The sequence below is a fragment of the Peromyscus maniculatus genome, chromosome 4 (assembly GCF_049852395.1).
Source record: "Peromyscus maniculatus bairdii isolate BWxNUB_F1_BW_parent chromosome 4, HU_Pman_BW_mat_3.1, whole genome shotgun sequence".
In the NCBI taxonomy this organism is placed as follows: domain Eukaryota; kingdom Metazoa; phylum Chordata; class Mammalia; order Rodentia; family Cricetidae; genus Peromyscus; species Peromyscus maniculatus.
In genome coordinates, this window is record NC_134855.1 from 99,302,099 (window position 1) to 99,328,512 (window position 26,414).

Below are 26,414 nucleotides of genomic sequence, written 5' to 3' on the forward strand. Positions count from 1 at the left end.
TCTGTTACCACAAACCACCAAACAAAATGATCATCAGGTTTGGTGTGATGGTGCATACAGCTTCACCCCAGCACTTCCGAGACAGAAGCAGGGAGGTGATGCAAGTTCAGTGCCAGCCTGGTCTCCAAGTGAGAAACAAAAAAGCTCAACCTCGGGAACAGTCTCTCTTGTGGCTGGTGAGATTGTTCAGGGGGTAAAGGTGTTTGCTGCCAAAGGTGATGATGTGAGTTTGATTGCCAAGGCTTTTTTCATGGTGGAAAGAAATCAGACTCCTGAAAATTAAACTTTGAGACCTCTACATGTAAGCTCTCTCTCACACACACATAAATAAATAAATGGAATAGATAAATGTAATAAAAAGAACTTCTTGGGGACTGGAGAGCTGGCTCAGAGGTTAAGAGCACTGGCTGCTCTTCCAGACGTCCTGAGTTCAGTTTCCAGCAACCACAGGGTGCCTCACAACCATCTGTAATGAGATTTGATGCCCTCTTCTGGCTTGCAGGGACACATGCAGGCAGAACACTGCATATAGAAATTTAAAAAAAAAGAAAAATTTGGCCGGGCGGTGGTGGCTGGCCTTTAATCCCAGCACTCGGGAGGCAGAGGCAGGTGGATCTCTGTGAGTTCGAGGCCAGCCTGGGCTACCAAGTGAGTTCCAGGAAAGGCGCAAAGCTACACAGAGAAACCCTGTCTCGAAAAACAAAAAAAAAAAAAAAAAAAAAGAAAAATTCTTAGCAGCTGAATACTTGTTTATTTTAGAGGTGGCATCTCATATATTCCAGGTTCAGACCCTTTTTGAAGCCACATGATCTTTTTTTTTTTTAAAGATTTATTAATTTATTATGTATACAGTATTCTGTCTGCATGTGTCCCTGCAGGCCAGAAGAGGGCACCAGATCTCATTACAGATGGTTGTGAGTCACCATGTGGTTGATGGGAATTGAACTCAGGACTTCTGGAAGAGCAGTCAGTGCTCTTAGCCACTGAGCCAGCTCTCCAGCCTGAAGCCACATGATCTTTAATGACTGAGACAGCCTACTCTGATCCTCTTACCTTTACCTCTGAGGGCTGAGAGTACAGGTGCAGGTCATCACACCTGCTGTATACTGTTTGTTCTAGGGATTGAACCCAGGGCTCATGCTAGGTGAGCACTCTACCAGTAGAACTATATTCCTAGTTCCTATTTTATTTGTTTTTTTTGACACAGGTTTTCTCTGTGTTGGCCTGGATGTCTTGGAACTCACTCTCTAGAGCAGGCTGGCCTTGAACTCAGAGATCCATCTGCCTCTGCCTCCCAAGTGCTGGATTTAAAGGTGTGCTACCACACCCAGCAGTTTTTTTGTTTTTTGTTTTTTTTAATCAAAGAATATTTTTGAGCTGGGTGGTGGTGGTGCATGCCTTTAATCTCAGGGAGACAGAAGCAGGTGAATCTCTGAGCTGGAAGTCAGCCTGGTATAGAGTGAGTTCCAGGACATCCAGGATTACACAGAGAAACCTCGCTTCAAAAACAAACAAACAAATGAAAAATTGGAGATAGGTTCTCAGCCCAGGCTGGCCTTAAACTTCTGATCCTCCTGCTTCGCCCTCCTATGTGTTAGTGTTACCCTTAGCGTGGGCACCACACCGTAGCTGCAGTTGATATTTTAAAAGTAATAACCTCAAGCTATCGAAAAGCTGCAAAAATATAGTTACATGGGTGGTATGTGTCTATAGTCCCAATACGTGGATGGCTGAGGCAGGAGGATCACACGTTTGAGTCTGGCCTGCCTATGGGGCTCCATAGTCAAACTGTACTTCCAAAACAGAAGCCTAGGGAATTTGTGCTTCCCACTCAGCTTATCCTCATGTTAATGTCACAGTCATAGGACATCTGTCAAACAAAGAAATTGATCTTTACACAGTGCTGTTAGCTAACGTACCGAACCGTTAGGATTCCAACAGCTTTCATAGGCATTTCCTTTTGTGGTTCCGTTACCGTGGCCAGGATTAGGTCTTTGTCAGCTCCTGTGGTCTGTAACAGTTCTCAGTCTTTCATGTCCCTAACACTTTGAAGAGTCTGGACAGTTATTTTGCATGATGATTCTCAATTGGGGTTGTCTGATGTTTTCTCCTGGTAAGATTATGGTGTTTTCTTTTCCTTTTCTTTCCTTTGTTGCTACAGTGTCTTGGGACTGTAGGCCTGTGTGACGACTACCGGTTCTGCTTTTCGGTTGGCCTGTGTAGTAATGGGTTTCATCACGGCATCTTCACACATATGTGTTATTGTTCTCATTTATCCTCCATTCTTACTGTCTCCTTCATGTCGCCCTCCCACAGCTGTTTCCTCTTTTCTGCACTTCTCTTTGCTTGCTTCTTCTTTCCTTTTTTTTTTTTTTTTTTTTTTTCTTTTTTGAGACAGGGTTTCTCTGCATAACAGCTCTGCCTGTCCCAGATCTCGATCTGTAGACCAGGCTGGCCTTGAACTCACAGAGATTCTCCTGCCCTTCCTCCCAAGTGCTGGGATTAAAGGTGTGCATCACCACCAACTGGCTCCTCTTTGCTTTCTTATTAAATCAGTTTTGTTATTCTCACTATTCTTCATCTCTTGAAAGATGTTTCTTCTCCTCTCACGATCCCCTTTCTGATTGTGTGACTTACAAACTCAGCTGTGTGTGCAGGCACACTCACTATGTGGGTGGGTTTGGAGGCTAGAGGATGCCTTTTCTCCATAACGTGTCCTTTTTTCTTTTGTAGACACGATCTCTTACTGAATCTAAAGCCCAGCTGTTGTGGTTAGACTCGATGGCCAGTGAGCCTCCCTGGCGTCTGCCATTTCTGCTCTTGAAGCAGTGGGGTTACAGACTTGTGCTGTCGTGCCCGACTTTATGTGGTGCTGGGCATCTGAACTCAGGTCCTCATGCTCCTGTAGCATTCGCTTTGCCCACTGAGCATCTCTCTGGTCCTCAGATACCTTTTATTTTAGTTGTACAAGACTATCCTCAAAGCCAAGCAACTCCCATTGTGGAGCATTCAGCTGTGCCTGCTTCAAAAGATAATTCCAGCTGGCCACTCCCTACCACCATGGGTCACCATGCCTATAATGCCAGCACTCCCAGAATGCCAGAGACTGAGGCAGGCAGGTGGGGAGAGTTTGAAGCCAGCCTGGGCTACACAGGGAGACCCTCTCTCAAAGAGAGACAACCTTTAAGCCTTCCCCCACTTCCATTGCCTGTTGACTGACTTTGGAACATTAAGATTTGATTCAGTAACACCACACTTATGTACACACCCTTTCCCTTCAAGTAGGAAGTTCAGCCCAAACTTGAGCAAAATTGTAAAATTTCTTTCATTATAAACCAAAGATTTCAAATGCCCCCCCCCATATACTGTCTTATGTCCTGTTTTATTCAGAGAACCATTTTACAGTATTGCTTCTGAACACTTTTTCTTTTAGACAAGGTCTCACTATATAAGACCAGGCTGGGCTTGAACTTGTAGTAGCTTCCTGCCTCACCTTCCCTAGTACTGGGATTATGTGCCACAGCTTTGAATTTTGTCTTTTATCTGTATTGGAACTTGTGTGATGTCTCCCCCATCCCCTTTGGTTAATTTTGATGAGGTGTAATGTGTAATAGGTACATCAGAACTGGTTATAAGAGGCAAGCATTGAACCCTGGTTCTCTTGAATAGCAGCCAGTGCTCTTAACCGCTGAGCCATCTCTCCAGCTCTAAAGATAACGTTTGGCTGCTAGGAAATAGTTTGCTATAAGGGCATGGCATTTGGGCGCTTAGATTAGATTACTTTTTTTTTTTGAGGCAGGGTCTTTCTACATAGCCCTCGGCTGTCCTGGAAATAATTATGTAGACCAGGCTGGCCTCAAATCATAGAAATCTGTCTGTTCATGCTCCCAAGTGCTGGGGTCAAAGATGTGCACCCACAATTCTCTTAATATCCAGTCCAGCAGAGATTATGGGCTGTTTGTTAAGATAAGATGAAACAATTAGAGGTTCTGTGCAGTTTGAAGGGAAATGTCTGGGTAGAGAATGAGGAATCTGCTTTTGTGCGTTGCTTTTGCTATTAATGTGTGAAGTGACAGATTTTTTGTTGTATATTTTCTAGGATGATTTTTCAGGATTGTCACCTTATGAGAGGAAGAGGTTGAAGAACATCAGAGAAAATGCAAACTTTTTTGCTTCCCTTCAGTTATCTGAGGTATGTATGGAGTTTGTAATGAAAACCAAGATGAGATAATTAGATGATAATTTTCCACCTCAAATGAGGGGAGGCAAAATTCAAGCAATGCTTGGTATAAGGTCAGTTGGTTTGTGGTCTTTGTCCTCCTCCTCCTATTTTGGGACAGTCTCCCTGGAACTCACTGTGTAGATCAGGCTGGCCTGGAATTTACATTGACATGTCTGCCTCTGCCTTCTGAGGGCTGAGATTAAAGGGTCGCACCACTACATCCAGCTTGCTTTGCTTTGCTTTGCTTTTTTCCTTCTCTTTCTTCCCTTCTTCCCTCCCCCCCTCCCTTCCTTCCTTTCTCCATCCAAGACAGGATGTCTCTGTACCCTGGCTGTACTGCAGCTCACTCTGTAGATCAGGCTGGCCTCAAACTGCAGACTGGCTTTGAACTCCTGCTCTGCCTAAGGGCATGCACCACCACCACCACCACCGCACCACCACTGCCACCAGGCTGCTTGTTTTTCTTTGTGTTTCCTGTTAAGACACTTTTGTAAGCCTGCTGGTGGGTGCTGCACGCTGTGTCCCCCAAACTTGAGAGGTGGAGGCTGGACAGTAGACTATTATATCGGTGTTTTACTTGCATGTGTGACTGTGTGAGGGCATTGGATCTCCTGGAACTGGCATTACAGACAGTTGTGAGCTGCCATGTGTGCTGGGAATTGAACTCAGGTCCTTTGGAAGAGCAGTCAGTGCTCTTAACTGCTGAGCCATCTCTCCAGCCCCTGGACAATAATATTTCAAGGTCATACATAGTAAGTTTGAGGCCAAACTGGGATACATGAAACTATCTCAAAAAAAAAACAAGAACAATAAAAGAAGCTTGTAAAGCTCTTTAAAAAAGTATATTAACCAAGAGGTTCCCAGATGGAGTTAATGTATAATTTTTTTAAAGATATATTTAATGTATGAGTGCTCTATCTGCATGTACAACTTTATGCCAGAAGAGGGCATCAGATCCCCGCTACAGACAGTTGTGAGCCACCATGTGGTTGCTGGGAATTGAATTCAGGGCCTCTGGAAGATCAGCTAGTGCCCTTAACCGCTGAGCCATCTCTCCAGACCCTTAATATTTAATTCTTTGAAAGAAGAAGATGTAGGATAAATCTGAAGAATCATGTTCTGATTTTTGTATTTTTTTCTTTTTCTTTGGCTGTGCTGGATCAGATCCAGGGATCTGTATATGCTAGGCAAGCTCTACCTGTGAGTAATATCCCCATGCAGCCTGGTTCATGTTTCTTAATAGATATTACCATTTTTAATTGACTGTAGGCATCTTTTTTCACTGTTTTGGTATGTAGATGTTTGGCAGTCAAAGGTCAATCCAGGTATTGTTCTCAGGAGCCATTGCCTTGTTTTTGAGACAGGATCTTCGACTGGAACCTGGTACCTGCCAGTTAGACTCTGCTGGCTGTCATTGAGTCCCAGGGATTAGCCTGTCTCTGCCTCTCTCTCAGTGCTCCATACCTGGCCTTGTTTTTTGTTTTTTTTGAGGCAAAGTCTCACTCTGTAGATCAGGGTTAACCTTGACTAAATAGCAGGTTCAGAGCTAGCCTGTACCACAGGAAAAAAGAAAGAAAACACTTTATATAGTCTACTTGTGATTTTAATTAATCAAAACTACAATTTGAGAGTCTGGAGAGATGACTCTGTTGAGCTCTTCCAGTGTGGAGGTTCAGTTGCCAGCGTTCATGTGGTGACTCTCAAATGTTTGTAATTCTGCTTTTAGGGGCGTCTTCTTCTGGCCTCTGCAGGCAAAATACTCATACATGTGAGATAAAAATAAATCTTAAAGCCGAGCGGTGGTGGCACATAGCTTTAATCCCAGCACTTGGGAGGCAGAGGCAGATGAATCTCTGGTTTGAGGCCAACCTGGTCTACAAAGCAAATTCTAGGATAGCCAGGGCTACACAGAGAAACTCTATCTAGAAAAACAACAACAACAAAATCTTTTTTTAAAAAGTTGTAATTTTAGTTATGAAAAATATAACCTATAACTTTTCTGGAAAATGTCCAAATAGGTTTCTAGCACTATAGATTGAATTCTGTGGTTTGTATATGTATGTGTAGGGGTGTATGCCTTTTATATGTGTTTATATGTGAACCTGTTTCATCTTTTTTGTTTTTGAGGTCTCACCATGTAACTCTGCTGACTTAGAACTCATTATGTAGATCAGGCTGGCCTCAAACTCAGCGATCCACCTACTTCTTCCTCACAAATACTGTGATTAGAGGAATGTGCCACCATGCTCAGCCCATGTCTTATTTTTTGATTTTCTTATCAACATTTAATTTTGAGAAAGAGAGGAAGAGAAAGGCAGAGTACATGGGTGTGCACGGGTGCACCCGCGTGCCATGGCACATGCGTGGAGGTCAGAGGGCAACTTGCGGGAATCACTTCTCTCTTGCCCCCGTGTGGGTCCTGGTGAACTCACGGCATCAGGCTTGGCAGCGAGCGTTTTTATGGATTGAGCCATCTCACTGGCTCTTACTGTTTTATTTTTTTATTTTTTTGACAGTCTTGCTATGTAGCCTTGCTGGCCTTGAACTTACTACATTTATTTGTCCTACTTCAGCCTCCTGAATGTTGGGATAGGTGTGAGCCATCTCACTTTGCTTATTAGTTTTTTAAATCTGTTTTTGCAATGCTGTGATTAAAACCAAGCCTGTGCATTCTAGGCAAGTGCTGTGCTCCTGAACCTGTGTTTAGTCATGTGAACTCACAGGCAGCTTGGCTCAAGGTACCAGAATGCCAATATATTAGATGGTGCTTTTATTATTTATGGTATTTATCTCATGTCTATTACCAAGAATAAGTACTGAATCTTAAAAAAATCTATATTTCCTAAATAAGCCTGGATATAGTAGCAAATACTTACTACTTTAATGAGTAGACAGTGTAGTTATATGGTAGCATTTTTATGTGAACGAATATTTTATGTGCTTTTCAGTCAGCTGCAAGGCTCCGTGGAATGATAAAGAAGAGCCAGCCGACTGAATCAAAGAGGTAAAGGATGGTCTTCACGTTGACTAGACCACGATATTTTGCTGGGGGTTTTAAATTTGAGACATTGACTTGTAGCCCAAGCTGGCCTCAAGCTTCTTATCTTCCTGCCTCCACCCATCAAGTGCTGGGATTATGGCACATGCCGCCATGCCTAGTTTGCATATTTTATTGTTAGCAAAGATGGGTGATTCTTCGGAAGTCACTGGAGTCTGAAGGTTCTGGCACTTAGTGCTCATAGAGGCGGTCGTGTCAAGTTGGTAGTGTGGCGGTTTGTACAATAGAGAGAATACAGCCTTTGAAATTGAACAGACCTTGGCTGGAGCAGTGGCTCAGTGGATTAACTTGCAGAAGACCTGGGTTTGGTTCCTAGCACCCACATGGCCGCTTATAACTGCCTGTAACTTAGTTCCAAGGCATTCAGTCCCCTCTTCTGGCCTCTGGGGACTCTTGAATACACATGGTGGTGTATAAACTCATGCAGGCACTCACACATATACATCCTGGCTGTACTGGAACTTCTCCAGGTTAGCTGGAACTTCTTCCATCATGTGGGTCCCAGCCTTGGCTGCAGGCCCCATACCCACTGAACCATCTTGCTGGCCCAGATATGTTATCCCCATCCCCACCCCACCCCCTTGTGTATGTGTGTCCATGCATGTTGTTAGTCTGTGCATGCTTGTGTTTGTACTATGTGTATATGTGGTGCATGCATGTGAGTGTATGGGTATAAATGCTTTCGCGAATGCATGCATGCATGCAGAGGACATTGGGAGTCTTCCTCTTATTGTCCACCTTATTGGTGTGAGACAGTGTCTCACTGAACTGGAAGCTCTTTTGGGTTAGGCTGGCCAGCTGGCTCTTGGGATCTCCTTGTTTCCACCTTCCAGTGCTGGTCTTACAGGCTGTGCATGCACATCTAGCTTTCTGTGTGGTGTGGGCATTCAGACTCAGGGTCTCATGTTTGCAGACCACCCGCTGAGCCATCCCAGCCCTGTTTGTTTAAGATGGAGTGCCACTATGTAGCCTAGGTTAACCTGGATCTCACTGCAGTTCAGACTGGCCTCAGACTTGTGGTTCTCCTGCCTCCGAGCTGGAATGACAGCACTTTCTTTCTATTATCTTTCTATGGTTTATTCTACCGTTAGTGTCCACATTTTCATTATTATGAAGAGCGCTTTTCTCAGAGCATGTTGTTGTTGGGTTGGAACCAGAGGTGTGGGGGGGCTCACATGTAATAGGTGAGTGTGTTTTACTTCTGAGCTGCACTCCAGCCATTGTTTGTAGCCTGAAAAATCCTAGATGAGTGGGGAATCTCAGAAGTAGATTCCCATGTAGGTCATATGATCATGTAAATTATTACATACACTAGTGTTTCTTTTTTTTAAATATTGCTGTGGATCAAATCGAACTTCATGTATTCTAGGCAAGTGCTCTACCACTGAGCTATACTATCAATGCTATATATTAGTTTTTGGAAGTAATTTAAGAAGCATCTCTTTTCTCAGCTTTCCCCTCCCACCCCCTTTTCTTTGTTTATTCTTTTTTTGTTTTGCCACATTTTTTAGTGAATTGCTGTGTGTGTGTGTGTGTGTGTGTGTGTGTGTGTGTATTTATGTATTTGCAAGTGTGCATGAAGACTAGGGGCCAAAGGCATTTTCTCATGGAGATAACATCCTAAGCCATATTTCATTCTTTTATGGTTGCATATTGTTTTATTAGATTCTGTGTTCTTTTTTTAATTAGTTTTTTTGATGTAGTTATTTTATGTGTATGAATGTTTTGCCTGCATGTATGTCTGTGTATCACATGCATGCTTGGTGCCTGAGTAGATTAGGAGAAGGTTTGGGTCCCCAAGATGGAGTTAATGATGATTGTAAGCCACCAAGTGGGTGCTGAGAATTGAACCCAGGTCCTCTGCAATAACAAGTGCTCTTGACCACACAGCCATTTTTCTAGCCCCAGTTTTGTTTTGTTTTCCTCTTGAGAGAGGGACTCACAGTGTATCTCAGGGTGTATTAGAACTCACTATGTAGCCCAGGCTGTTTTCAAACTCATGGAAATCCTCCTATCTTTGTCTCTCATTTGCTGGGGTTTCAAGTGTGAGCCACTATACCTGGCATTATTCTATTAGAGATGGGGCTACTTTAGCCGAACTCTGCAGATCTTGTCTGCTGGACCTGGGATCTGAGGACCTGAAAGAATGGGGTGGACTACAGTCTAATGCTGTAGACAACCTTACTTCAGTTTTTTTTCAGAGCTGAGGACCGAACCCAGGGCCTTGTGCTTTGCTAGGCAAGCGCTCTACCACTGAGCTAAATCTCCAACCCTTCGGTGTACTTTTATACACAAATATAACAAAGCAATGATCCAGGGAAGATTGTTTGTTTGAGTTACATGTCAGAAAAACATGTAAATAAACATCAGTAAGCATATACTAATTATTAACAGAGCAGCTCATTCCCAAAATTTTCTCAGGACAGTAATTGAAACAGAATTGCCCGGCACGTACTGTAGATTATATCTGAGAAAGCAGGAAAGCAAGGCTTAAGGCCATATCAGATTCAGGGCACACTGACCAGACTGGCTCCATAGCTGTGCTCTGACCTCCAACAAGAATAAACATGTCTTATAAATTGAATGTAAATGTTTGTCCCGGAGGCATGAAATCTCATCTAAGAACAATCCAGGGAACAAATGTACCTCTGCCTTTTTTCCTGGAGCCGCTCTCACGGTTTGCCAGGACATGGTTCATCACAGGACATTCTTTTTTTTTTGTTTTGTTTTGTTTTTTCGAGACAGGGTTTCTCTGTGTGGCTTTGCGCCTTTCCTGGAACTCACTCTGTAGTCCAGGCTGGCCTCGAACTCACAGAGATCTGCCTGCCTCTGCCTCCCGAGTGCTGGGATTAAAGGCATGCGCCACCACCGCCCGGCCACATGTCATTCTTTTGACCACGTTCTGACAGATGTGTGTGACATGCTTTATTTAATGGCTCTTACTTCTTCACATTAAGCTTTTCGGTTTAGATTTTTTTGAGACTTTATTAAAGCCAGCGTGGCGAAGAGATGATAGATCGGTGTTTCAGAGCACCTGAAGCCCTTGCAGATGCTCAGGTTTGATTTCCTGCGGTTGAACTGGGAGGCTCACCACTACCTGAATCTCTAGGTCCAGGATATTTAATACCCTTCTCTGACCTGTGGGCCCTGTATGCATGTGGTTCTCAAACAAGCACACGACACACACACACACACACACACACACACACACACACACACACACACACACCAAAAAAGCCAGAACAGCTATGTCTCTTTACCTATACAGTGTGTGAATGTGCCTATAGTACACATTCCTAAATGTTTGTTCCTTAAATTAAAATTTCTAAGTACAGGACCTGAGAGATGGCTGAATGGTCAAGAACATATACTGCTCCTCATGGAGGCCTGGGCTTGGCTCCCAGCACCCACAGCAGTGACTCATTGGCACCCGTAACTCCAATTCCAGGTGATTGGATGCCCTCTGGCCTCCTTGGGCACCAGGCACACACATGGTGCACGTGGTCTCACACAGGCACACATACATAGACATAAAAATAAAAAAGTCTTTAACAAGTTACTAAATACATTTTACCATTCAGTGAGAAAGCATGAGTATTTCCTTTCCTCCGTTAGAAAGAGGCCTAAGAAGAAAGAAAATGAGATTGGCTGTCGAAGGTCCATGCGATTGTTGAAAGTGGACCCTTTGGGAGTTCCCTTGCCAGCAGCTCCAGCACAGCCTACATTCGAAGAAGAGGAAGAAAATGTAAGAAAAAGTGCAAATACAGTGCATTTAGCTTAATCAAATATTGAAAGTATTTGAAACCAGACTGATGTTTTTTTTTTTGTTATGTTTCACTTTTATTAATTTAATACTTCGATATTGTATGACTTAAGACTTCAGAGTTGAGTTGTTAACACTGGGTAATACTCTGTGTTTCTACAGGAAATTGTGGAGTTGGGGGTAAATTACTTGTTCTTGTGAGCTTCAGTTTTTACATTAAAAAAATGGTGTATGGATCACATGTGTAATCTCCGTGTTTGGGAGGCTAAGGCAGGAGGATTGTCACAAGTTTGAGGAGAGCTGGGTTACATAGTTCGAGTCTACCTGAGCTAGATAGTAAGAGTGTGTCTAGAATAAAAAGCAAAAGAAATATCAATAGAATATTGTAAGGGTGAAATTAAGTAGAATCCATAAACTTCTTCATATTATGTTAAGGGTTTAGTAAGTAATAAGTGGTAGCGTTTAATACTGTGTAATAGATGATCAAACTAGTGAGGATTGGGCTGGGGAGCTGCCTCAGTGGGAGAAATGCTTGCTGTACAAATAGTACCTGAGTTTGAATCCCCAGAGCCCATGTAAAGCTGGGTATGGCACTATGCACTTAATTCCATAGTGAGATGGGCAGCTGAGACTAGAGAACTCTAGACACTGGTGGGCAGCTGGCCAGGTGTATGTAGCGGCAAACAGTAGAGACCCTGTTTTAAAACAAGATGAGGACCACCAACACCAGAGGCTGTTCTGACTTGTGCATGTGTGATATGCGCGTGCATCCACATTCACATGAACACACATGTTATGCACATACATCACACATACACAAAATGACAAAATGAAAATGAAGAGGATCCCTTGATAGAGCTTTTTTAAAAACAGGTACTCATGTAGCCTTAGCTGGCCTTGAACTTACCATGTAGTTCAAGGTGACCTTGAATTTCTGATCCTGCTTCCACCTTCCCAGTGCTGAGATTAGAGGTATAATCCACCGTAGCTGCTTTGTGTCATGCTTCCTAGGCAAGCATTCTGCCAAGTGAGATACATCTCAGGCTTTGGCATGAATTTTGAGCCTTTTTTGTCTAGGAGTATCATTATGTAACTGAAGCTGGCCTGAAACTCATGATCCCCCCTGCCTGGGCCTCCTGAGTGCTGGGATTACAGGTGGGTACCACCATGCACCGTTTTGAGTAGCCAACCATTTTTAAACGCCTACGATGTGCCACTGTTGTTGATGTTGAAAGTAGTGAAAATGAGAACCAGAACCCTGGCTCTTCTCAGTTTATGTTCTAGGACAAAAAAAAAACCTTTTGCCTTTTCTTTTTGATAGCCTTTGTTACCTCCTGGACCCTTAGAAATGATTCCTGAAAACCAGGATGACAGCAATGAACTGTTCAAAGCATCTTTGAAGACATGGGCCGAGATGAGCAAGGTATCACTTGGGAGGCTTTCACAGCTTTTAGAATCACCTAAGGAAATTTCTTTGTGTATATATGAACTTAGTCCTTGGTCTTTTCCAATGTTGCAGACAAGTAAGGAGAGGACCAAGGAGGGACTATCTAGCATTAAAAGGTAAGTTAAAATTCCTTGCCTTTGTTTTATATTTGACCTTTGTTTTATACTTTTTGAGATGCTAGCAGTAGAAAAGCTATAGTATAGGGGTTTGAGAGATGGCTCAGCAGTTAAGAGCACTTAACTGCTTTTCCAGAGGTCCTGAGTTTAGTTCCCAGCAACCACATGGTGGCTCACAACCATCTGTAGTGGGATCTGGTGCCCTTTTCTGGTGTGCTTAAAGACAGAGCACTCATAAACATAAAATTCATGAGTAAATGTTGTATAGGACTTTTTAAAAAAAGCTATAATATATATTTTATACTATTAGAGGAAACCTTGAAAGTAGTGGAAAAAATCATCCATTCCTACTGTTTCTATTCTGGCAATTGTTTGCTTGCTCACTTGTTTCATAGTGTTAAGGGTTAAACTAAAGCTTTAAGTGTGCTAGGCAAGTGCTTACCACTGAACTATGTCTCTAGCCCTATGTTTTAGACATACATATTATTTTATTTTATTTATTTACTTTTCTCAAAACAGAGTCTCACTGCATATTCTGGCTGGCCTCAAACTCACAGAGATACCCTTGCCTCTGCCTCCCAAGTGCTGGGATTAAAGGCGTGCACCACTTTATATATTTTAATATACTTATTTTTATGTGTATGAATGTTTTGCCTACATGTACATGAGGGTAGTGCATGTTGTGCCTGGGTGCCTACAGAGACCAGGAAGAGGGCACCGAATCCCTTGGAACTGATTGTAAGCTGCCATGAGGGTGCTAGGAACTGAACCTGGGTCCTCTGGAATAGTAGTAAGTGTTCTTAACCATTGAGTCATCTCTCCAGGCCCTGTTTTGAGGTGAAGTATCCCCAAGTTGTTCAGGCCACTTTAAACACGTTCTGTAGCCTAGTGTTTTAGTTTAATTTTCTATTGCCTCGAGGAAATACTCTGACAAAGGTAATTCAAGGAAGACAAGGTGTATTTGGCTCACAGTTTCAGGTCACAGTCTTTCACTGTGGCAATTTCCAGATGGCAGGAGATGGAAACAGCTGGTCACATAGTCACAGTCGAGAGCAGAAACAGTTAATGCGTGCATGCTATGGGCAGCTTGGTTTCTCCATTCTTTGTTTGTTTGTTTGTTTTTAGGTTTTTTTTTTTTGAGACAGGGTTTCTCTGTATTTCCCTCGCTGTCCTGGAACTTGTTCTGTAGACCAGGTTGGTTTGGAACTCAGAGATCTGCCTGCCTCTGCCTCCCAGGTGCTAGGATTAAAGGCATGTGCCACTACTGCCCTGCTTTCTTTTAGGTATTTCAAAAAAGTATGTTGGCTCTCCATTCTTTTTTTTTGAGACAAGGTCTCACTATAGACCAGGTTGGTCTTGGGCACTTGCCTGCCTCTGCCTTGAGAGTGTTGGGATTAAAAGGGTGCATCACCATACCCTGCCTATTCTCTACTCTTACACAATTTTGGCTTCTCTGCCTAGGGAATAGTGCCAACCACATTGGGTGGATCTTACATCAATTAAATAATCAATAATCAATAAATAAATCAATATAATCAATATAATTCTTCATAGACATGCCCCCAGACCAACTGGGTTTTAGATAGTCTTTCTTCACAAGTGTCAGGTTGAGAATTAAAATTAAAGCCTGCATGCAGTCAGGCTCATTTTTTTTTTTTTTTTTTTTTTTTTTTTTTGGTTTTTCGAGACAGGGTTTCTCTGCGTAGTTTTGCGCCTTTCCTGGAGCTCACTTGGTAGCCCAGGCTGGCCTCGAACTCACAGAGATCCGCCTGGCTCTGCCTCCCGAGTGCTGGGATTAAAGGCGTGCGCCACCAACGCCCGGCAAGTCAGGCTCATTTTTAAGTTGCTAAGGTTACAGGCCTTCAGTAGTAGGCCTGGCCTGACACAGGGTAGAAACTTTATGAAGGTGGAGACTTTATCTCACCATAACATTGTTTGGCAGATAGTATATATTCAATGCTGAACAAATGAATTCACAATTTTTTTTTAAAGATTTATTATGTATACAAGTATTCTGCCTACATGCATGCTTGCAGGCCAGAAGAGGGCACCAGATCTCATTACGGATGGTTGTGAGCCACCATGTAGTTGCTGGGAATTGAACTCAGGACCTCTGGAAGAACAGCCAGTGTGCTCTTAACTGCTGAGCCATCTCTCCAGCTCCCGTGAATTCATATTTTACTTATGTTCTAATATATATATATATAGTTTCACATTGTGCCTTTTTTCTTGGGTATTTGCTCATTTATTAGAGCACACTTTTATTCATTTGGTGTTTGGAGTTTCTGTTTGTGTGTGCGTGCGTGCGTGCGTGCGTGCATGCATGCGTGCGTGCGTGCGTGCGTGCGTGCGTGTGTGTGTGTGTGTAAGTGCATGTGCATACATAAAAGCAGACTCTTTTCTTAGGTTTCCTGACATGGGACTAATGAGTCAAACAGTAGGGACATCCTTATGGTTTTTATTATGCACTATTGAATTGTTTCTTTAAAATCTTTTCTTGTTAAAATCTATGAACTCATATGAAGTATGTGTGCCAGCAGTTTGTGTGCACAGAGAGCATACTCCTCTGTGGCTGCCCCTGCTAAGGCACGTCCCCAGCCCCGTCATGTCATGCTTTAATTCTAGCCTCCTAAGTTTTGATATCATCATTAAATTATCAGAGCTGGGCGGTGGTGGCGCACACCTTTAATCCTAGCACTTGGGAGGCAGAGGCAGGCGGATCTCTGTGAGTTCGAGGCCAACCTGGGCTACCAAGTGAGTTCCAGGAAAGGCGCAAAGCTACACAGAGAAACCCTGTCTCGAAAAACCAAAAAAAAAAAAATTATCAGAAGTACTTTTATAGTTGGAAAATGATAACCTTGATTTATTTGGTGTCTTTTGTCATAGGAAGTTGGGTATTGCCAGAATTTACTAGTTGTGCTCTTTCTTTTTGGAGTTATATTTCACGTGTTGGGACTATTGAGATTGTTTTTATCTTTAACTTACCAACTTTTGTAGCTACAAAACCAACTTAAGTGGTATGGTCATCAGTGAAGCTACTGTTCGTAAAGTGACCAGAGGTGCGATCTCCTCTGTGGCCCTTCATCCATCAGAAGTGAGGACCTTGGTAGCAGCCGGGGCCAAGTCTGGGCAAATTGGACTTTGGGATTTGGTAAGTTGACACTACCTTTTGGGAGCTGATGTAAAGTCTGCCTGAAGGAGCTGTCTTAAAGAGGATAGCCTGGAACATTTATTTATAAATGTTGCTGAGATTTGTAGTTGTGTGCTTCATGATTCCAAATTTTAGAAATCTGGCAGAATTTAAATTTGTTTTATAGAACTAACATTTTTAGCTTGAGTATCTTTAGCCATCTGGACATAAATTATCTGGCAGGAGACATTAATGTATATGTGAAAAAATTTGCATATGAAAAGTAAGTTTTTAAATTATGTTCAAAATAGGGTCTGCTATGATTTGAAGGTTATGTTTTCTCCATATTCATGTTGTATTATTTTCTTAATGTCTTGTTGGTTTATTTATTTTTGAGACAATTATGTAGACCAGGCAGGCCTTGAAATCAGAGCTCAGCCTGCCTCTCTTCCCAAGTTCCAGTATTAAAAGTGTGACACCTCAAAGTTTTTTTTTTTTACATTTGTTATTTTAGTTTTAAAAGTTTATGTTTATGAGTTTGTTTTTCTTTCTTTCTTTTTTAAATGTATGCCTGTGCACTACATTACATGTTTAATGCCCAGAGAAGTCAGAAAAGGGTGTTGGATCCCCTGCGACTAGAGTTACAGACTGTTGTGAGCTGACATGTGGGTGCTGGGGATTGACCTGAATCCTCTGGAAGGGCTCTTAATCACTGAGTCATCTCTCTAGCCTGTTTAACTTTTTAAAGTGTGTGTGTGTGTGTGTGCGCGCGCGCGTGTGCGCGCGCGCGCCAGGGCTTTGTATATGCTGAGCAGGCGCTCTATCAACGGAGCTACATCCTCAGCCCCTTTTTGTGTATTTATAATTTTGTTGTTGTTATTGTATATATAGCTCAGTTGGTAGAGTGTTTGCCCAGCATGCAGGAAGCTTTGGGTTTGTTCCCTAGCTCTTGAGGGGAAAAAATATTTCAGAATGGAAAAGCTTGACGAAAGAGTTGATGATCATGGGGCTGGATAGTAGCTCGCTCAGCTGTTTAGAGCCCTTGCTGTTCTTTCAGAGTTCCCAGGTTCTGTTCCCAGCATCCACAGAGCAGCTCACAACCATCTCTAACTCCAGTTCCAGGGGAGCCAATGCCTTCTGGTCTTTTCCTGTACCAGACATTCATGTATACATAAAATAAAATTATAAGTTTTTTTTTGTTTTTGTTTTTGTTTTAAAAAAAAAAAAAAAAACAGGGTCTCTATATAGTCCTTGGATGTCCTGGAACTTGGCTATGTTGATCAGGCTGGCCTTGACCTCACAGATATCCACCTGCCTCTGCCTCCCCAGTCCTGGGATTAAAGGTATGCCCACCATGCCTGGCTCTAAAATAAATCTTAAAAGAAAAAAAAAATCAGCTCCAGGTATGGCGGCTCACACCTTTAATTCCAACACTTGGGAGGTGGGGATAGGTGGATCTGTGAGTTCAAGTCCAGCCTGGTCTACTTACTGAGTTCCAGCCCATTCAGGGCTGCATAGAGAGACCCAGTCTCAGAAAAACAAAAACAAAACAACAACAAAAGAATTGCTGCTCAGAACTGAAGTATCTTTTTTATAATTTTATGTAGATGGATGTATTGCCTGCGTGTGTCTTTAGTGGCAATATAATTTTATGTGTACGAGTGTTTTGCCTGCATATGTTTTAGTGACAAGCACCTTTACCTTCTGAGTCATCTCACTGTCCCATACTTTGTATTTTTACATTTTTTAAAATAATTTTACCCTTTCTCTTACCTCTCTCCAACTTTTCCCATTTCCCCTTGCTCTCAAATTCATGGCCTCTATTTCTTTAATTGTTGTTACATAGATATGCATATATCTTCTTAATATAATGCACTCAGTTCTTATGTTACTTTTATGTATATGATTTCAGAGATGACCACTTGATATTGAATAACCCATACTTTTTTTTTCTGGGGTGGTGGTGGTTTTTGAGACAGGGTTTCTCTGTGTAGTTTTGGTGCCTGTCTGGGATCTCACTCTGTAGACCAGGCTGGCTTCAAACTCACAGAGATCTGCTTGGTTCTGCCTCCCAAGTACTTGGATTAAAGGACGTGTACCACCACTGCCCAGCGAATAACCCATACTTTTTATATTAAAATTTTTTTACATTTTGTTTTTGTTTTACATGTATGGGTGTTTTGTCTGCCTGTATGTGTGTGCACCAGGTGCATTCCTGAAAGAGGGCAACAGATTCCCTGGCATTAGAATTACGGATGGTTATATGTTGTCAGGTGCTGGGGATCCAACTCGGGTTCTCTGCAAGAGCAGCAAATGATTTTAACTGCTGAGCCAGCTCTCCAGAGGATTTTGTTTTGTTTTTTGAGGGGAGGTCTTGCTGTGTTTCCTGGATTAGCCATAAACACCACCTGCTCAGGTGATCCTTCTGAGTAGCTGTGATCATGGGTGCATGCCATCTCAACTGGCAGATGCAGGGTTTTTGTTGCCTCTGTTAAGAAGAAACTAGTTTGATAGTTGCCCAAAGCTGGGCATGTGAAATTAATGTGGCTGGGTATTGTTAAACTGAATATGAGGAAACAAAAATTCCAATATAAAGTTGTTGATTCTGTGCCTGTGAGATGCTCAGAGGGTAAAGATGCTTGCCTGGTGACCTGAACTCATGTGAAAGGAGAGAGCTGACAACTGCAATGTATCCTCTGACTTACACATGTGTGTCATAGCCTCTATATGGGTGTGTTGTACACGCATACACATGCTCTTAAAAGGTTCTGATTGTCTGTCTGGGAGAGTGAGTGTAGTTAGACTAAAGACTCAATATAATTCCTATGTTAATTCTTTAATGATATGAAGACATAGCAACCATTACTACTTTTCACTAGTTTTGTCTTTTCCCTCACCTCCAACTTTCTTCCAGACCCAGCAATGTGAAGATCAGATATATGTTTTTTATCCCCACAGTCAGCCCGTTAGCTGTCTTTACTTCTCACCCACCAATCCAGCCCACCTACTGTCACTGAGCTACGATGGCACACTGCGATGTGGGGACTTTTCCAGTGGCATTTTTGAAGAGGTAAATGTTAATGTGTTTACAACCTGACATCAGATGATATTCTGGAATATTTCTTAAAGGGTACGCTTGATTCCTGTATCAGTCAGATTGAGAGAAGTTTGTTGTACAGTTTAGGGACTAAGTTCAAGCCATAGACCGTCTATTATCAGTTAGGTTTGACCTTTAAAAGTTACTCAATGTCTGTGCCTCCATTTCCTTAGCTATGAAATGGGATAGTCTTACAGAGTTGTCATGAAAATTAAATTGAATTAGTGTGAATAAATTAATTATGTTTTGTTTTTTGAGGTAGGGTATCACTAAGCAGCCCCGGCTAGCTTTGAACTGATTGGTGATCCTCCATCCTCTGCCTCCAGAATATCTGGGACTACATTGTGGGCACATGCCACCATATTCTTGTTATATAATTGTTTTATTTGTGGAAAAGAAAGCTTTTGAGTAAAAGTACTGAACTGTTTCTAGGCTTGAGCCTTGTGCATATTCATTTTGGGAAAAATATTAGAATATTTTTTTGTTTATGGACATTCATTACATTATATATACTCCAAACCTTTGGTCTATACCACAACACATAAACTACATAAAATAAAATAGAATTTTCTATAGTCTTCCAGCTAAGATTTAACTTTGTTTTTGTGTGTGTGTGCATGCTAGAGATTGGATTCAGAGCCAAGGAATATGCTAGATAAGAGTTCTACTACTGCCGGGTGGTGGTCGTGCACGCCTTTGATCCCAGCACTCGGGAGGCAGAGGCAGGTGGATCTCTGTGAGTTCAAGGCCAGCCTGGTCTACAGAGTGAGATCCAGGACAGGTGCAAAGCTACACAGAGAAACCCTGTTCTACTACTGAGCCAAACCCCATTTTTAAAAAAGTCTCATACACAGTTGACCTGACATTCCTTATGTAGCCAAGACTAACCTTGAGCTTTTGGTCCTCTTGCTTCCCTCTCCCAAATGCCGTTATTATGTAGGTATGCAGCATGATGCCCGGTTTATGCAGTCCTTAGGATCAAACCCAGTGATCTATGTGTCCTGGTAAATGCTCTGCCGACTCGACTGAGCTCCATTCCACCTCTCTCCCAGCACACTTCTAACTAACATAGATGGTAAAGAGATTAGCTCAGTCGTTTTGACCCAGCAAATGGGTCAAATGTCAGAATGGACAACAGGTATTAGTGATATTGTGTTCTCTGGCAAGAAACAGACACCAGAAGGGTTTTATTTTTAACCATCTCTTGAGGATAAGGCCTTTCTGGTGGAATATATGTCTGTTTGAGACCACTTGAAGTCCAGAGGTTTAGCTCAGTGATAGAGTGCTTACCTAACATGCATATAACCGTGTTTGATTTCCAACATGGCAGAAAAGGAAAAAAATAAAGAATGGTTGAAGGAATCTGGGTGCTTAGACTTTCGTTGTCTGTTTTGTTTTTGAGATAGGATCTTTCTCTATAGTCCTGGCTGTCCTGCAGGAACTCACTCTGTAGACCAGCCTGGCCTCGAACTCACAGAGATCCACAGTCTCTGCCTCCCTGAATGCTGGGATTAAAATCTTGTAGTACCTGTTTTTAAAAGCATGTTAAGCCGGGCGTTGGTGGCGCACGCCTTTAATCCCAGCACTCGGGAGGCAGAGCCAGGTGGATCTCTGTGAGTTCGAGGCCAGCCTGGGCTACCGAGTGAGCTCCAGGAAAGGCGCAAAGCTACACAGAGAAACCCTGTCTCGAAAAACCAAAAAAAAAAAAAAAAAAAAAAAGCATGTTAAATTTGGGGCTGGGAGAGAGAGTTCTCGGTACAACCAGGAGAACCTGAGTTCAGTCCCCAGAACCCATATGAGCTGCTGTGCAGGGGCTGGAGAGACGGCTCAGTGCTTAAGAGTACTTGCTGCTTTTCCAGAGGCCTGGTTCAGCTCCCAGTACCTACATGGAGGCTTAAACCATCCGTACCTCCAGTTCCAGGAGATCTGATGCCCTTGGACACCAAGCATGCATGTATATCCAGCCATGCATGCAAGCAAAATAACTGTCCCCCCCCCCCCCGAAACAATAAATCTTTTTTTCTTATTTATTTATTTTGAGATAAAATAGATAATCTTTTTTTTTTTTTTTTTTTTTTTTTTTTTTTTTTTTTTTTTTTTGGTTTTTCGAGACAGGGTTTCTCTGTGTAGCTTTGCGCCTTTCCTGGAACTCGCTTTGGAGACCAGGCTGGCCTTGAACTCACAGAGATTCGCCTGCCTCTGCCTCCCGAGTGCTGGGATTAAAGGCGTGCGCCACCACCGCCCAGCTAAAATAGATAATCTTAAAACCAAAACAAAACCCCTCTGTTCATGATGGCATACACTTACAGTCTCAGTGCCAGAGAGCAGGATTCGAAAGCCGGGCAGTGGTGGTGCACACCTTTAATCCCAGTGCTCGGGAGGCAGAGGCAGGCGGATCTCTGTGAGTTCGAGGCCAGCCTGGACTACAGAGTGAGTTCCAGGAAAGGCTCCAAAGCTACACAGAGGAACCCTGCCTCAATAAGTAAGTAAGTAAGTAAGTAAGTAGGATTAAAAAACATTTATTCTAATAACTACTGTAGTATGGAATGACGGCTGCTTCCGGTTCATTTTTCACTGGATTCCTAAACTGTGTTTTACAAGCTGGGGGAGCTTTTCTCTTTGTTGGTTTTTTCATTTAATTAAAGAATGAAGATAGTTAAGTTTGAATTTGTGTTTTTGAGATAGAGCCTTGTCACATAACGTAGGTTTACGCGGACTTGTGATGTTCCTGTCACAGCCTTCAAGTCCTGGGATGAAAGGCTCGACTTCTAGGCCCAGTTTTCCTTGGCAAATAGGATTGTAGCAAATTACTTATTTTTTTAGTGAAATCAGAATAAAAAAAAATTAATTTTTTTCTCCTCTTGTGGTGTTTGTAACTCTGTCTGTCCTGGAACTCACTATGTAGACCAAGCTGGCCAAACTCACAGAGATCCACCCAAGTGAGGTGTGAGCTGCCATGTCAGATTTGAAAATTAAACATTTTCATCTGTGCTAGGGATGTAGCTCAGTTGTCAGAGTGCCTGCCTAGTAGTCACAAGGCCTTGGGTTCAATCCTCAGCGCCACACAAGCTGGTGTAGTGGCACATGCTTGTAATTTTAACACCGGGGAGGATGAGAAGTTCAAAGTCCTTTAGCTATATATCTTGAGTTTGAGTCCAGCCTGGGTTACTGAGGGACCATGTTTCAAATTTTATGTAATCCCAGCATGTGGGAAGAGAATGCAGGAGGATCATTAGTTCCAGGCCAGCTTTGGCTACATGCAGAGCTATGAGGACAGCTTTGGGGAGTCAGTTGTTGCCGCCCCACTTTTGGGGTAGCGTCCGTCCTGTGCTGCTATGCTGGCTCTGCACCCGCCTGCCGGAGCTCTTCTCTACCTCCTGCCGTGGTTGGGGTGCTCCAAGTACAGATGTGTAGCACCTCACCCACCTTTTTCTCGGGGTTCCAGGGATCGAACTCGGGTTATCGGCTTGTGTGGTTAACACTTTGACCCACTGAGCCTCCGGGGTGTAACCGGATTGCTGCTTCTCCCCAGGTGTACAGAAATGAGGGGAGCAGCCCCTCCTCCTTCGACTTCCTGGCAGAAGAGGCTTCCACTCTGCTAGTGGGACACTGGGATGGACATCTGTCTCTGCTGGATAGACGGACACCTGGGACTTCCTATGAGAAGTTTTTTAATTCATCTTTGGGAAAAATAAGAACTGTTCATGTCCACCCAGTATCCAGGCAGTATTTTATCACCGCAGGATTGAGGTATGTTTGTTTTCTTCTGTTTTGTGTTTTTGTTTTTTTTTTTTTTGGTTTTTTTTGAGACGGGGTCCCACTTGCTATCCGAGGCTGGGATTATAGATGTTTGTTATCGTGCCAGGCTTGAGTTATGCTCTTCAAACACTGTTAGGATTTAATCCTTTTAATGTCATGAGCACGTGATTTAGTTTAGTTTATCAGATATTTGACCTTCTTTATTTCTTTTTTTTCTTTTTAATTTCGAGACAGGGTCTCACTCTGTAGTCCAGAGTTCCACCTGCCTCTGCCTTCTAAATGCTGGGACTGAAAGCATGTGCCACTATCCTTGACACAATTTGACTTGTGTGCTCTACAGAGGCCAAGTAATTCCTCTTCACACCCATAGAAATGTTACAAGTCTAATTACTTTTTAATAGGAATTCTTTGGTTTAAAAATTGAGGAACTGTTCAAAAAAGCACATGTGTCCCTTTAGCACTGTGTGTATTTGCTTCTACTTTTATGAGAAGAAAACTTAAAATCGTAATAAACAGAAAACTTGTATGTGACTTAGAACTTGGCAGCTCATGTTATTTTGTTTCTTGGAGATTTTTTTTTTTTTTGGAGACAGGGTCTTAAAATGGTAGCTATGGCTGTTCTAGAACCCACACTGTAGACCAGGCTGGTTTTGAACTCAGAGAGATCCACTTGCCTTTGCCTCCTGAGTGTGAGGAAAAGGTGTGCGCCGCTACCACCCAGCACTTGGAAATGTTGTATGTTGAAAACCTACCAGAATCTAGTCTCTGTGCCTGAGGTAACATAGATCTTCTGTATCTTGGAATTTTTCCAATATTTATTTTCCTATGCCAGTCGCTGTCTGTAAAGTTATAGATTGGAGGGTTTTGTCTTAAGTTCTTAATGTAGTCGGTGTCTGAGTGTGTAACGTAGGCTCAGAGTGAGCTTCCTCTGTGGGCTCACTGCATGGGCTGGACTGGTAATTTCTCTTCCTGCCCCAGGGACGTTCACGTTTATGATGCGAGGTGCCTGAATTCCAAGAGAAGCCAGCCTTTGATCTCTTTGACTGGACACTCGAAGAGCGTTGCCTCGGCGTATTTTTCACCTGTTACCGGTAACAGAGTGGTGACCACTTGTGCCGACTGTAAGCTGAGGTAAGACAGAAGACAGAACCGTGTTTTTAGGGAATCTGTTGAGACTGCGGCTGTGGTGTTCGTAGACTAGATGTTGTGTTTACGGCTGTTGCTGTGGACTCACTAGTGTTACTGTGTTAGGGGCCCTCCCTCTTGCCTCTCCCCCTTCCCTGTATACCTCCCTTTCTCTCTCCCACCCCTTTCCCTCTCTGTCCCACCATTTATTCCCCCCCCCAAGTATTCCAGGCTGACCTTGAACTTGCCATCATCCTGGTTTGACCTCCCGAGTACTGGGATGACTGGTGTGTTCCCCATGTCAGTTAAGAGATGCTCGCTCTACTTTACAAGTGTGTTAGACGGAAATCACAGAGCCCCAGACTTCAGGCATGTAGAAAACAGAAAAAATGATGCTTCTGCACGAGCTCATAGGTGTGGTTTTAGGGTTCTAGCATTGACCTTTACAGCTACCTCCCCCAAACTGAAAAAATGTCAAGTTAAAGAAACATGAAGAGCCTTTTGATGGCCTGGTTTTTTTGACATGTTGAGGCCGGCAGACCCCTTGAGCATAGATGGGTAATATAGTGAGACCCCCATTTCTAGAGAAAAGATGTAGAGATAGTTAATGAGACTTTAGGGGAAAATGATTCTGTTCTCTTTGAGAACACTTAATTTTGTTTCACATTTGCAAGCTCTTTAGGAGTTAGAATTCATCTATTGAATGTATCCCATGGTCAAGAATGGCAAACACATGATCTGCGGTGCCCAGTTAGTGTCTAGCAGAGTTTGTGAGCGTCACCGGGAGATGATGTGAGGTTTATCATGGCAATTCAGGTCCCCTTCCTACCCACATAGTTTCCTTTGTGTTGGCATCTTTTTATCCATTTTTATTCATTATCAGAATTATTCATTTTATTCATTCCTAGAGTTCATGCTTACTACATTACCTCTAGGAATTAAGCTTGCTAGTAATCAAACTAGCCGAGAAGTTCTAGGGCCAAGAGATTGCCCTGGGTCAGCTGGGCACAGAAGAGAGGTGTGATACTGAGGCTGGCTTCCTTCTACCTGGGTACCCAGTAGAGGATTCTGGGTCTCTCCACGTTTGTGCTGGCCAATCAGCCTCTTGAGCAGTTTGGAAATGACACATCAGGCTATCAACTAAAGAGTCAGAGGAAGATTGCTTTTTTTTTTTTTTTTTAAAGAATTTATTTATTTTTATTTTATATGCATTGGTATTTTGCCTGCATCCAAATCTGTGTGAGGGTGTTGGATCCCCTAGAACTGAAGTTACATACAGTTGTGAGCTGCCATGTGAGTGCTGGGAATTCAACCTGGGTCCTCTGGAAGAGCAGTTAGTGTTCTTTTACCACTGAACCATCTCTCCAGCCCCAGAAGATTATTTTTTATACATGCATGCACTCTTAGAGTATTTGTGAGTTTTCATACCACAGCCCTTATGTGTGTTTGAATGTGAATATAGTTTCAGATGCCAGATTGTCACTTTAGAATGTACATGCCAAGCTGGTGTGGTGGTGCCTACCTATAATTCCAGCACACACAGGAGGTCAAATAGGAAGATCCATAGTTCTAGGCATACATAGTGAGAGAATGTCGTAAAGAAAAAAGGATTTTTTTTAGAGTAATAGAGAATACTGACTGTGTACCTGTTCTCAACCTTTATTTGCAGAGTCTTTGACAGCAGCTGTCTGTCGTCCCAGATTCCTCTCCTCACTTCCATCAGGTAGGCCTCTGCACCGAATACCCTAGATCCTGGACAGCTGTGAGCAGCAGTGTGTAGAAGGGGCGTGTTAGGCGTGTGACTGTCAGGAGAGGCTGTGGTTCTGGTTGTGTGCGTTGTGCTGTGTTAGCATCCTTGCTTTCCAGTCCTGCCCAGAGGAGCTCTTGCTTCCGGGTCTCAGCGGCCCAGCTCTTAGTTGGCATGTGCTCTCTGCAGGTTCTTTTTGGTCAAAGCTGAGGTCTTGATTGTGACTTGAGTTACACTCAGTACCTTATTCAAGAAGACTGCCGCTCCTTGATGGGGCTGCCTGTTTGTTCTGGGCTTAGGTTGCTTCAGCACGTGCCTGCCTCGTGTTTCTGATGCCCGCCTCTGGAACCCACTTTGGATGTGTGCCAGCTTAATGTGTAACTCTATTCCGCATGCCGTGCCTTCCCTCTAGAGGTGGTTTTTATCGTGCTTGAAGTTGGATGTGTCTGGTCTTTGTCAGTGGCAGTTTTCAGAGGCTCCATTTAAGCATATTTTGTTTCCTTTTTTTCCCCCCATTTCATTTTATCTTTCAGATGTTATATTTTAATTTATGAGTTTCTTCATTTTTTGTTTGTTTTTTTTGAGACATAGTCTCACTGTGCATCCCTAGCTGTTCTAGAACTCCTATGGAGACCAGGTTGGCCTTGAACTCACAGACAGCCTCTGTCTTTGTCTCTCAAGTGCTAGGATTAAAGGTGTATGCCTCCGTTCCCAATTCTTAATTTATTAGCAAATAAAAAAAATATATTTTGAAATACGTATGCATTATAGAATGACTAAATTGAGCTATTTAACGTTTATCACCCCACATTTCTTTTTTCTTTTTTTCCCCCTCTGATGATGGTTTGGAGGGCAAACCAAGTGTGAGGACTATGGAGTTCCATTTCTGAAACCTACCTGTAACTCCAGTTGGCCTTTGAGGGCACTGTACACACGTGGAATATCTTTAC

At 42.9% G+C, this 26,414-nt stretch overlaps 1 protein-coding gene across 2 annotated transcripts in view; it reads left to right on the forward strand.

Annotated features, from left to right (window-relative positions):
- Wdr76 (WD repeat domain 76) overlaps positions 1-26,414 on the forward strand; it is a 39,576-nt gene that overhangs the window by 6,397 nt on the left and 6,765 nt on the right. For both annotated transcript variants that reach the window (XM_076568610.1, XM_076568609.1), the window contains exons 3-12: positions 4,100-4,192; positions 7,171-7,226; positions 10,896-11,025; positions 12,365-12,466; positions 12,563-12,606; positions 15,604-15,757; positions 18,651-18,806; positions 22,366-22,583; positions 23,571-23,723; positions 25,387-25,440. In XM_076568610.1, coding sequence (XP_076424725.1) covers positions 4,100-4,192; positions 7,171-7,226; positions 10,896-11,025; positions 12,365-12,466; positions 12,563-12,606; positions 15,604-15,757; positions 18,651-18,806; positions 22,366-22,583; positions 23,571-23,723; positions 25,387-25,440 — 1,160 coding nt within the window. The remainder of the gene's footprint in view (positions 1-4,099; positions 4,193-7,170; positions 7,227-10,895; positions 11,026-12,364; positions 12,467-12,562; positions 12,607-15,603; positions 15,758-18,650; positions 18,807-22,365; positions 22,584-23,570; positions 23,724-25,386; positions 25,441-26,414) is intronic.